The sequence below is a fragment of the Pelodiscus sinensis genome, chromosome 1, assembly GCF_052426305.1.
Source record: "Pelodiscus sinensis isolate ZL-2025 chromosome 1, ASM5242630v1, whole genome shotgun sequence".
NCBI lineage: Eukaryota > Metazoa > Chordata > Testudines > Trionychidae > Pelodiscus > Pelodiscus sinensis.
Window position 1 is genome coordinate 99,549,639 of NC_143052.1, and position 12,044 is coordinate 99,561,682.

General features: G+C 41.5%; 1 protein-coding gene across 3 annotated transcripts in view; it reads right to left on the reverse strand.

Annotated features, from left to right (window-relative positions):
* The window catches only part of WASHC4 (WASH complex subunit 4), a 72,759-nt gene that overhangs the window by 36,948 nt on the left and 23,767 nt on the right, over nucleotides 1–12,044 (reverse strand). For all 3 annotated transcript variants that reach the window (XM_075938562.2, XM_075938557.2, XM_075938551.2), the window contains exons 8-13: nucleotides 10,304–10,346; nucleotides 9,863–9,966; nucleotides 6,456–6,576; nucleotides 2,953–3,076; nucleotides 2,716–2,843; nucleotides 1,475–1,635 (exon numbers count right to left, since the gene is read on the reverse strand). In XM_075938562.2, coding sequence (XP_075794677.1) covers nucleotides 1,475–1,635; nucleotides 2,716–2,843; nucleotides 2,953–3,076; nucleotides 6,456–6,576; nucleotides 9,863–9,966; nucleotides 10,304–10,346 — 681 coding nt within the window. The remainder of the gene's footprint in view (nucleotides 1–1,474; nucleotides 1,636–2,715; nucleotides 2,844–2,952; nucleotides 3,077–6,455; nucleotides 6,577–9,862; nucleotides 9,967–10,303; nucleotides 10,347–12,044) is intronic.

Genomic DNA, 12,044 nt, shown 5'->3' on the forward strand with positions numbered 1-12,044 from the left:
TACTGCTATGGAATTACCCTAAATATGTATTTGACAAATTATAGCTACACCATTAAACTTAAAAGCAATTTTAAAGCATATAGTCCTATATACCAAAGACAGTTCAAAAACTTGTGAAGTCAATTTTTTTAAAAAAAGGTCATTTACAGAAAACAATCTGGATTTGATTAATTATCCTCAGAATATTTAGAGCTGTCCATATCTTTTTCTTCAACTTCTCCTGCAATCAAACAGCAATAGGACAAGACTTTGGCTTTACCCAGGGTCAGAAGTAACAGAGCAGTGCACCACCTTCGCAACAAACTTGGGGAAAGGACTGCAATTCAGTCCGAGTTCCTCTGGCTTCCAGGCTTGGTCTACACCTAAAACTTGGGTCAACCCAATTACATTACTCAGAACTGCAAAAAATCTTGAGCCCTCTGTGATGTAGCTAGGTCAATCTAACCCCCGCTGAAGGTGCAAACAAATTCTTTCATCAATCTTGCTATCTTATCTCAAGGAGTTGGAATTACTACAGTGAGAAAAAAAAACCAATTGTCACTGTAGTTTATCTACTCAGCAGCGCTACAACTACATTACAGAGGAGCAGGATATGGGAAAATGTAGGAGTAATTTACTAGAGGCCTATACTAATAGCAGATTACTTCCTTCTCTGTACCAGCTCAACACTGTTAACCTGTATATTGAGTGGTAAAGAGGCAGCCAAGGGAAACCCATCAAGGCAAGTAGGAGTGTCAGCTTCACAGAACCTGCTCTACCCTTGATGCTTCAACCAATGACTCAAGTACGAAAAAGAGGGAGTCTTATGCTCCATTCTTCTCCCTGCAATGCAGCAGCCTTCAATAACTTTTAAATCTGACAAATAACCCTAAATATTTTTAAAATAAACCACAGAATGGAGAGAATTTAGAGAAAGGTTGACAGGCAAGTTTTTTCTAAAAAGAATAAAAATCTCTCCAAGCCTAGGCAAAAGTGAATCAGCAAAGACAGGAAAGAAGCTGTCATTTCTGTAGCATGCATCATCACCAAGCAACCCTAGGCAACCTATTCTGCCTAATGTGGTTTTGTCTATTAAAAAAATAAAAACCCAAGAATCCTAATTGAAAAAGCAGCAACTCAGAAAAGTAATAGCTGCCAATATAAAACTGAAGTGGAAAGCATAGAGAAGAACTAGCTGAAAGTCAGAGGCAAGTTGTTAGAACTGCCACCTACTTTGCAAGCTTGCAGAATCAAAATAAGTGATTTTCTAAAAGCGTCATATTAAAATATTAAATTTTTTAATGTATACTTTTTCAGTAGCATTTAGGAGGCAGCTACTTCTGGGGAGAAGCCCAGTAATTCCTTAACAGTATAGAACATTACTACATAACATTTTAGGGCAGTAAGTGAAGAACACCAGATCAAATTAGAACCATTTTTTGTTGTATACGTTAATAAGCAGTATCTCAAAAGGGCAGCCCTGTATAAAACCTACTTGGTAAGTGACTGAGCCTTCTGTTGCAGAAAACTCTCTCTGTGAGTTTTAATCGCATGATGGCTTCTCCTATCCAGAAGTTTGGCAACAGCTGGCATTTTCTGGATCAGAAAGTTATCAGCAAACCAAATAATATTAGCAGTTAATGTAATGGCTGGCACCTGGAGTACCAAAAGAGGAGAAAAAAATTAAAATAAAAGAAATGGGTAGCAACTCCTAATAATTATGATTAACATGAAATTAATTCCTGTTACTAAAATATAAAAACAAAATCAACGTTATACCACCTCCAAGCCAGAACCTTATTACTTGAATTTGTTGTAAGTCAAAAAAGTGCAAAACATTAAAAGTAATAACCAACTACTCCTTGTATTTATCTATGGAGCTCAAGTACTATGTTAAAAAGAGGTTTCTATCCTGAAAAGCATGTATTATACATCAATATGCAGATTTATTATTCTAAGTGTTTGAGAGGTATGTTAAGCCAAATGTTGCTCATACATTCATGTATTTTGAATGAGCTACAATAAACCCAAGATGTTCCATTAATGCCAGGAAATTATAACATCTTACAGCCAAAGCATTAAAATACAAAGTCTTTCCTCCCTAATGTATGAGAAAAAACACACATATAGGTCTGGCCTACATTACAGCAGAAGTTTGAATTAAGATACGTAACTCCAGCTAAGTTAATTACGTAGCTGGAGTTGACCTAACTTAAACTGAGTTCCCATGCCATCCACACAGTGGGAGGCTGAAAAAGCAAATGCTCCCATTGGTTTCCTTTACTTCTCATGAGGAGCAAGAGTACCGCTGCCAACGGGAGCAACCTCTGAGTTTGATTTAGTGGGTCTTCACTAGACTCGCTAAATCAAACCCTGGAAAATTGACTACTGCTGGGTTGATCTTCTGTGCAGAATAGAAATGGCCATGGAAACCACAATAAAATAAGTATTTCTCCTCAAGAACTTTAATTATCTTTAATAAAGACAAAACCTTCTATTTTTGCAACATAGCCAATATAAAACTGTCAAGAGAGTAAATACGTAAGTTAGAATACTAAAGCTTATACATCAAATACGGATAGAAAAGAAATGGAAATCAGAGATACAACCAACTTTTATGTTTTACTTTTGAAAATCCTAACCATACTGCTTTTTAATAAAAACTAAAATATATTTCATTTCATTTTGCTTTTAATATATTTTAAAAGTATTAAAAGGAAGCAACAAAATCTTCACCTTTTTGCCAACGTCCAGTAACGATTTATAAAATTTCTTGTCTACTGTCCGAAAAATCTGAAAATGCAGTACAAAGAGACCACAAATTCCTACGTATTTATCTCTCTGGTCAATTTCTGAGGGTTCACCTTGTATAAATATATATAGAAAAAAATATTTTTGAAATCTGTTCCCAAACAATATGAAAACTTTTACAAACAATGAAGTCAGCATAAAGAAAAGCACATCTTGCATTACCAAGTTTAGCTTCAACATTTGCAAATATTGTACGAATATTATGTGCAAACTCTTCAGCAAAAGCGCTATTCTTTGAGACAGCTACTCCTCCATTGAGAGAATCAAACTGTTGTTCTATACAGGCCTGAAAGAAAACAAGAAAATTACATTTATGTACAACGCTAATCCCATGAAGTCTGGGCATTCAATAGATTGTTATTGCTCAGCATCAATCTATAAAGTCACAGTTTCAATATAAAACACAGCTGAAAACAATTTTCAAATGTGTTTTGTCTGTTTATTTCACTGAATGAATTTTAATAATAGGGGATGGCAATTTTTTAAAGCAGGAATGTGGGCTTTATGGTATGCTTATATAAGGCACTTAGGCAACTCAGTTATGAGACTACATGCATTTCCAGAAAAAAAGACACTACTAAAATCACTTCACTGATCTAGGGTATTGTCTCATTGGTTTTTAGGATCTGACTCATCCTACGTTCAACTCATCCATGCTGATGGATATATTGGAAAATATTTAATAGATTTAAAATTTAGGAGCTGATACGTTCAACAACAGGACACACACGATATGGTTATCTTAATAAAGAAACGGGAAAAGTATGCTGATGGATATATTGGAAAATATTTAATAGATTTAAAATTTTCTTTTAATATTTTCTTCACTTTCTTTGTTCTGGTCAAGGAGGAAAAAAAGCTATCTTTCTTGCATATCAGACAAATTCCCATTGAGAATCTGTCTCAAAATTTGTGTAAATGTGTCATCAGAATTAAAATTCTTCTTAGACAGCTGGCAATCCAATTCCATAAAGTAAGCAGCATTTCTCAATGAATAAACTAAGCTGTTTGACAAAGCGTACTCACAACTGGTATTTAGGAGATTATTCATAGGAGGAGGGGACCAACATTAATTAAGATACAACAATCAGAAAAGATCTAAGTGTAACATTACCTGAAATTTCTATCTTGTATTAATACACAAAAAAAAAGTTTATAATTTTTAAGTATTACGTGCCAGATCCTCCGCTGGTGTATTTCAGTATAGTTCCACTGACAATGCAGCTACACTGATTCCCACCACATGAGCCCCTTCAATTTCCACATTTATAGCTTGATGTAAGAAAGATTTTACTTAAAAATATGTGGAGAGCTTTGTTTTAAGTCAAGATATCAAAGACTTAAAGTTGTAAAATAATAAAATAGAATTTTTGGCTTGAAAAAGACTATTCATGCCGGTAGAATCCAATTGATTTCTTACATAATTTGCTACAGATATAATTTCCACATGCCACTCACCTGCATCAATGGATGGGGGAAAACTAATAGGGCTGGTAGAGAAAGGTGGACAAACCCAGCAGCAAAGAAGGGAGACACTCTCCAAGGGACAATAGGTAGCACTTCCTCTGGGAGTCTCCAGCACTCTTTGGCCAGCCCAGGAAGAGGAGAGATGAGATTGGTCAGCATTCCCCAGCTCTCAGGATTTAGCCCAGTGCAAGGGCCATGTGGGACCTGTTTCAGCTCCACTCCAGCAGTCCACCCTACCCACCCAAACAAGGAATGGGAACTCAGCCTGATTAATGCTGCAGGTCTAAAGCAACTGCCTGTTTAAGGGGTAAGGAAGGGACTTTTTCCTCCCATGAGCCAATTGATGGAGGGGACCAAGCAGTTTTATGCCTTCCTCGCAGCGCCTGCAAGCTGCAGGGAATTAAGCAGGAACACATATGGTACCTAACTGCAGTACTGGGTGGTATTATTTACTTGTTACAATTTGAAGCTGGTTTCCAGTACAGTTAAGATAGCACAATGAATGGTTCCCAGAGGTAACAGACCTGGGATTTTGGTGATGGGCATTAGGCTCATGTGATAAGTGGAGACCTTGTGGTCTTCATGGGTCAAGGTCTCCATCCTGCTGCACTTGGAGGAAGGAGAACAGAATCCTGGAGGGTAGGACGAAGAGTACCTACCCAGCATTATGGTTTACATGGTAACCCTGGCACAAGTTACAAGTTTCATGGTAAGAAGCTCTGTAACTCCTGCCATGAAACTAATTAAATGCCTGGTGGTGTAGGAGAGCATGGGTGATGGGCACATGGCACCTCTCACTTGTATTAAAGTTTAACAAAAGTTGCAGCCTGCCACTTTGTTCTATGCATGCACCGGTCTTCATTTTTTCCACTGCATCCACATCAATGAAATTCTTGTCTGAAATGTGATTACAGTATGGCATTTTTTTTTTTACTCAGAACAAATTCTCAGTGACTTCAACAAAAGTACAGGTTGGGTTTCATGACTGACACTCTTTTGTGACTTCATAATTTATTGTTCAGATCCAACTAGCTTGATCAAGAAACAATTTGCCCTATGCTCTGTCAACACATGCCTAAAACTTCAGTGTCACAAATGCAATTGCTTTTCAGTCAGACAGCTACCAGAGGCTGATAAACAATATGGCTGTGTCTACACTGGGCCACTTATTCCGGAAAATCAGCCACTTTTCCGGAATAAGCTGCGAGCTGTCTACACTGGCCCTTGAATTTCCGGAAAAGCAACGACGCTCTACTGTACAAAATCAGCCGCTATTCCGGAAAAACTATTCTGCTCCCGCTCGGGCATAAGTCCTTATTCCGGAACACTGTTCTGGAAAAGAGCCAGTATAGACAGCCCAGTAGTCTTTTCCGGAAAAAAAGCCCCGATCGCAAAAATGGCAATCGGGGCTCTTTTCCGGAAAAGCGCATCTACATTGGCCACAGACACTTTTCCGGAAAAAGGGCTTTTCCGGAAAAGCAGCCTGCCAATGTAGACGCTCCTTTTCCGGAAAAACTGAAAACGGAATAGTACTCCGTTTTAAGCAGTTCCGGAAATTCATGCCAGTGTGTAGACAGCCTATGTATTTAAACTACGTCAGTTTTTCCCCCATGGCAAGAAATACTATGAATTTGCACATTTCTGGGCTGAACAAAAAAAGCACAATTGCCTTTTAGCCACAGTTTTCTACTAGAGTATTTCAGAGAGCTTGTTTGTGTGTCTGTATGACTATATGTCCTCCAGCAAGGGGACATGCATCCCTCCCTCACCTGTGCCTGCTGCAGCTGCTATGCAGAGGCGCTTCTCACTTGGCCCCAAGCTGCTATGGTGAGAGAGCTGAGACTGTCCTCTCTCCCAGGGACAGCCTGTGTACTAAACCCCTCATCCCCAGCCCCACCCCAGAACAATGATGTAAATGAAGAAAAACAAAAACTTATTTGAGTTAAGGACCCGAGTAATGCTGGGTAAATCTTCTAGTTTTGTCATATGCACAAGCATGATGATGATCAAGGCATATAATGAGAACCTACAGTTAAAATTAATGTTTTAACAAATACTTTAAAATTAGAAATACTGCAACTATTAGGAACATATCTAAAGTTAAATCATATACAACATTTAGGAAAATAAGCCCCATTTTAGTAGGATACAACTTCCTCACAGTACTATGCAAAGTGTTTTAATCTACATTTATTTACCTGGAATATCATGCCATCGAGTAATTGACCTTCCAGTTTTAACAGCAACTTCTCAAATGGCTTCAGTTTATCTTCCTCAATCCCAAACTTAGAAGGGTTGTGATGGACAGATTTTAGTAGCCTTGAGAAAGAACATACACAATCCAATCAAAACAAAACAGTGTGTGTGTGTGTGTGTGTGTGTGTGTGTGTGTGTAAATATAAAATTTAGAAATGTGCATCTATCTGTCATCTGTGAGTCCATTTGTTCAAGAACTCCTCCTAAATGATACGAGCTAGGGCCACCAAATTTGGCATGGAGCTTCCTCTTCTCCTAACTTAAAGCAAGGTCAGGGTTTGTTTGTGCCAGGAAAACAGGATCTTCCTGGAATGGGACCGTTTTCCATAACAGAAATGGAAGGGGTTTATTGGAGGAGAGTGATATGCAGAGCAACCATTGGGAGCAGCAAGCACGGAGGACAGCTATACTGCAGAGTTACCACTGAAGGCAGCCGCATCACCAAGAGAGTGGCCAGCTGGAGACTGAACTCCACATGGCTGGCCACTGAACTGGGTAAATGGCCTCCTACCCCAAATCCCTCCCCCTGCCCTTGGTCGCAGTTCCAGAGAGGGGAAGGGGTGAGGAGAAAGCCACCACCATTCCCCCTGGACCAGGTGGGGTGATCTGGGGGGGGGGGGGTGGAAGAGAGAGAGAGAGAGAGAGAGAGAAAAACCCCATGTGTCTCCACCTTTCCCATGCCAGGATAGGAGGAAGGAAGAAAGCCCTCACTGCGCCATGTGTCCCCTGGTGGAAGCCAGTGGCCACTCTCACCCCTGCCCTGAGCCCTCCTCCTCTGAGCTCCCCCTTCTCCCAATTCCCTGCCCTGATTCCTGCACCCACATTCCCTGCCCTGAACCCCTCATCTCCTACCATGAGCTCCTTCTCACCCCAAACCCTCACTCTTGCACCCCCTCAGTGATGTTAAATATAGTTTAATCAACTAATCGACTAGGCGATGGAATTTCCATCAATTAGTTGATAAGCAGAGGGAGCCACAGCAGGGTTAGCTCCTGGCCCAGAAGCTAACCCTATTGTGTATTTGCCAATAGGTCCCCGCTAGCCCCCTGCCCCCCATGGAGACAGTGCTGAGGGGAGCCAGCTTTTAAGACAGTTCCCTCCCCCCTCGCTGCCTCTCTCTGAGAGGGTGGGTGGGGAGAACGACTAGTCGAGGGACTAGTCAACTATCCAGTAAGTTTATGCTTATCAGATAGTCGACTAGTTGCTTACATTCCTACCTCCCACTCATATTCCCAGCCCCCTGACCTGAGCTTCTCCTCAGCCTCCCACCCTGACTCCTGCATCTCCTACATCCGTGGTCTCCTATCCTGAGCCCCACACATCTCCAAAGCCCTGTCCTGACTCCTGCTACTCCACACCACCAGCCACCTGCCCTGAAGGACCTGGGCAACACCAGATAAGTCTTCTAATATCTTAAATTTATTTCAAGGAGTCCTCCATTCTAAGGAAATATCTACCTTACAGCAGGGAGCAGAGGTAGGCAGACATGAACACGTTCTGCTCATGCTAATGTAACTACAAATTGTAGTGGGGTGGGAGGGGATAGCTTTTGCAGCAGCGGAGGCGAGCCACCTGAGTTCAAATATGCTCAGACTCCTAAGTATATACTTGGATGACTAGTCCGAGCAGCCACCCATGCTAACCCTGGCTGCACTGCTACTGTTAGCTCTGTTAAAACTATCATGTTAGCACATCTGCCTATCTGCACTGGGAAGCATACTCCCAACTGCAATGCATCCTAAGAATCTAGAGTCACTAACCCATAGGTTCCAAATTGTGAGTTGTGCCTCCAAAAGGGGTTGTGACATCAGCAAATGGGGTTCTGGGTCCACCAAGCTAGACTGAGTCTGCAAGACGATGCTGTCTGCTCTGAATGTGTGCACAGCTGCTCCACAAATGCCGCACCAGGAAACCTCATTCTATGAGAAGTAACACCAAATTCGAAATAGCTATTTCGAATTAAGTGCTGTGTAGACACTTAATTCAAAATAGGGGGCCTCCAGCCCTTCCCAGGGAGCCCTGGTGGTCACTCTGGGCACAACCTGGAAAACTTACTTTCCTCTCCCTCAGCACCAGAGCTATTAAAGGGGTAGACCCTGGCCACAGTGTCTGTGCCAGCTCCAAGCCTGCCAGCCCAGAGCCAGCAGTGGCCACCGGGACCCCTGACACAGTGGCCCCAAAACATGAACCAGCAAGCCACCGGCAGTCAGCCCCTCCACCGCTCCCCAGGAGCCGTCTGCCAGCTCCCAGGAGCCGGACAGGGGCTGGAGAAGGTGGGCGCCTTCCTGGTCCAGGGTGGAGATCATGGACCTTATTCAGGTTTGGGAGCGATGCCCCCAAGGTCCATGATCTCCCCACTAGACGGAGGAATGCGGCCGTCTATTGCAGGATAGCTGCCAACCTGGCCACCAAAGGCCACATGTGAACCCAGGAGCAGGTTAGCATGAAAGTCAAGTTGGTCTGGCGAGCCCCCCCCCCAACCCTGGGCCCTGAGCTTCCCCCTCCCCCCCTTCTTCACCCTTCCAGCTCCCTCTCCCCAGGTTTCCCCCTCCCCTCTCCCACCCTCTCTCTTCCCCTCTTCCACCTCCTTTTCCCAGTCTCCCCAGAGGTTCATCCCTCCCACCTCCCCCCCAGTTTTGTTCAATAAACCCAGTTTCTATTTTTGAACAGATGTTTCTTTTATTTGACATCACAAAGGAGGGCTAGGGAGGGGTAAGTAGAAGGACGTGAGGGAGGAATGGGGCATGAGCCCCCAGTGGGGAGGACTGGGGAGGCTCCGAGGACTCCTCGGGGTGGACGCTCTCCCTCAGGGCCTCCTGGATCCTGACAGCCCCCCGATGGACACCTCAGATGGCAGCTTGCAGCAAGTGCAGCCAGGCTGATGGCAACAACCCCACGAGACGCACCAGCGTGCCCAGTGGCAACTCTGGCTCCATGTGGCTGAGTGTTGTGGTGTCCCGAGTGTGGGCACTCAGAGCACTCCAAGACAGGACTGCTTTGCTGTCCCTCATCGAGGTAGACAAGCAAGCGGGGAACCCAGAGAACTGTCTGTCCGGGGTGGGGGTAGGGTCCCCTTAAGCACAGAGCTCAGCCTCTGGCAGGAGCCCCACAAACTAAGTCCTAACCTGATGCCCTGCCGGTACTGGTTCCGGCCAGCCTTAACTTTGGTTCAGGGTCCACTCAGTGTGGACGCGCTATTTCGAAATAGCAAAACGCTATAGTTTGTGTCTAGATGCATTATTTCGAATTAGCAAATACAAAAACTTCCAAACTCATTTTCTTAGGCCATAATTTATCCACCTGTTTAATGCTTACACTGTGGGAATATTTTAAGACTCCACTTCCATACCTTTTGTACATAGTCCAGTGGTCTTTCAGAGTGGCATGATTGTCAACTATTTCATCCAGCGTGAGTAAGACTGTCAGCAACTCCCCTAGGTGCTCATACATAGTCTGTTAAAGAAGTTCCAATAGTTACTTATTGGTTTCATGCAATGCAAACCAAGATTTTATATCCTATTTTAGTGTCCTTTCACTACAGAGAATTCCATTACACACTGACAATGATGGTTTAGTTCATTTTTCTCTTCTCTCCCACACGAAAATTTAGAAATGTTTTTCAGATTTCTATACAACTAAAAAAAATTAAAATCCTCTAAACAAGTGTTTCTCAACAACCGATCAATGGACCAGCGCTAGTCCTTGAGATATCCCTAACACAGCTTAGGAAGGCAGCAAACTGGTTTTGAATATCAAAATAGTTTAGGAATACTGTTCTAAATCATCTCACCTGAAAATGAACTCCTGATGTCTCTATAATTTTAGGTGCACTCCTGCAATAGATAAGCATACAAAATGTTATCTTATTTTTCCATTATTAGGTACTTATTTATTTTGCACATTTTAATTGTTCTTAGAGGTATCAGTCCCTTAAAGGGCTTTTTTTGCATATTTTACCGCAAGATCATCATGGTAATTTATCAGTAATGAAAAGCATCTTTCTACATAATAAAAATGCCTATTAAAATTGGTTTTGACAATGTATCAATATCAGCCTGATAACATTTTCCAAATTATAATGCAACATTGGTTTGCTAAATTGTAGGTCTAGTCTGTTGCGCATGTCTATTAACAAGCCTAATGACATTAACAATTAGCATTTTTATAGTATCTTACATCCCAAAGGTCCTAAAATACTTTCTAAACTTAAACAACTGATACGTAAGCTAGACATGCAGCTTCACTTCATTCATCATTGAAACAGAGCAGCTGTGTCAAGATGCAGTATATTATTAAATAGCAGTCACAGGCAGAAAATGAAGAATGCCATAACCAATTAAAACAGCAGAGGAAACTTAGGCAGAAGAAATTTACCTATTTAGAATATGGCCAAAGCTCTAGCATTCACATTCCTAACTCTAAGCCATCAAGAGGTCTTTCAACAACCATGACTGCTCCAATCCTTTTTATCCTACAAATCAGCTGTAAAATAACAGCTCCAGTAGTACAGTGGCCCCTACCACCACAGTAACAGTGCACTGGGTTTGTACAGACTCCCATGGGAATATAATAGAAATTATGCACATATAATGGAGGGTGCATGCCCTCTTCAATACATGGTGTTGTATGCTTATTTGTTTAGCCATTTTATAAACTGCAGTCCCTAAAATTAAAAAAAAATGCACAAAAATTCAATCGGAATATGATTCCCATTAAATGACTTTAGCAAAGAAATGGTGCTGAGACCAGTTATACAAATGGGCTTGAGTTTCAGAGGTGTCAAGCACCCACAGCTTCTAGTCACTTCAATTGGAGTTTCACTTCTGAAAATCATGCTTAGTATTTGCAAATGATCTACCTTAAAATTCACAAAAATACAATACAAAAATGAATAACTATGACTAATTAGCAATCATAGCACTGTCATCTGAAAACATTAGCTCTAAATCCCACAGATGAAACAAAAGACAAAATAAGTAAATACCCATGACCCGTTAATGTAAGAAACTGCCTCCCAAAAATACCAAGAGATCATTACTGTCAAACTGGCATATGAAATCATAAAGCCATACTCATGATAATACCTGAGATACTAATGTTAAATTAAAAAGCTGATCACAATTGCTCAGGTAGACAGTATGATCACACATCTGTAATATTAAAATTAAATAAGCTAACAATTCTTTAAAGCTTCTGAAGCTATTTGATTTTACCATTTCTTCAAAATGTTAGACTGGCATCCATAACAACTCTCAGCTAACAGAAGGCACCCATTTTTCTTGCCAATAGAACAGGGACTAAGTCCAATAATTAGAGACATAAGGATATAAAGACCAGCTACATTAGCATCAAGATTTGTTGCTTCTGGAAAGAGATAGCTCTGCTGAAATATGCCTTTTAGTTTAAAAGACATTCTTGCATCCCATCAGAAAAAGCACTTACAGCAGACGATGATCCTTTTAATAAATAAAATAATTTTTAAAAGTATATTATAGAGGCACATAAGGCTACATTAAAAACCACTCTCGGTA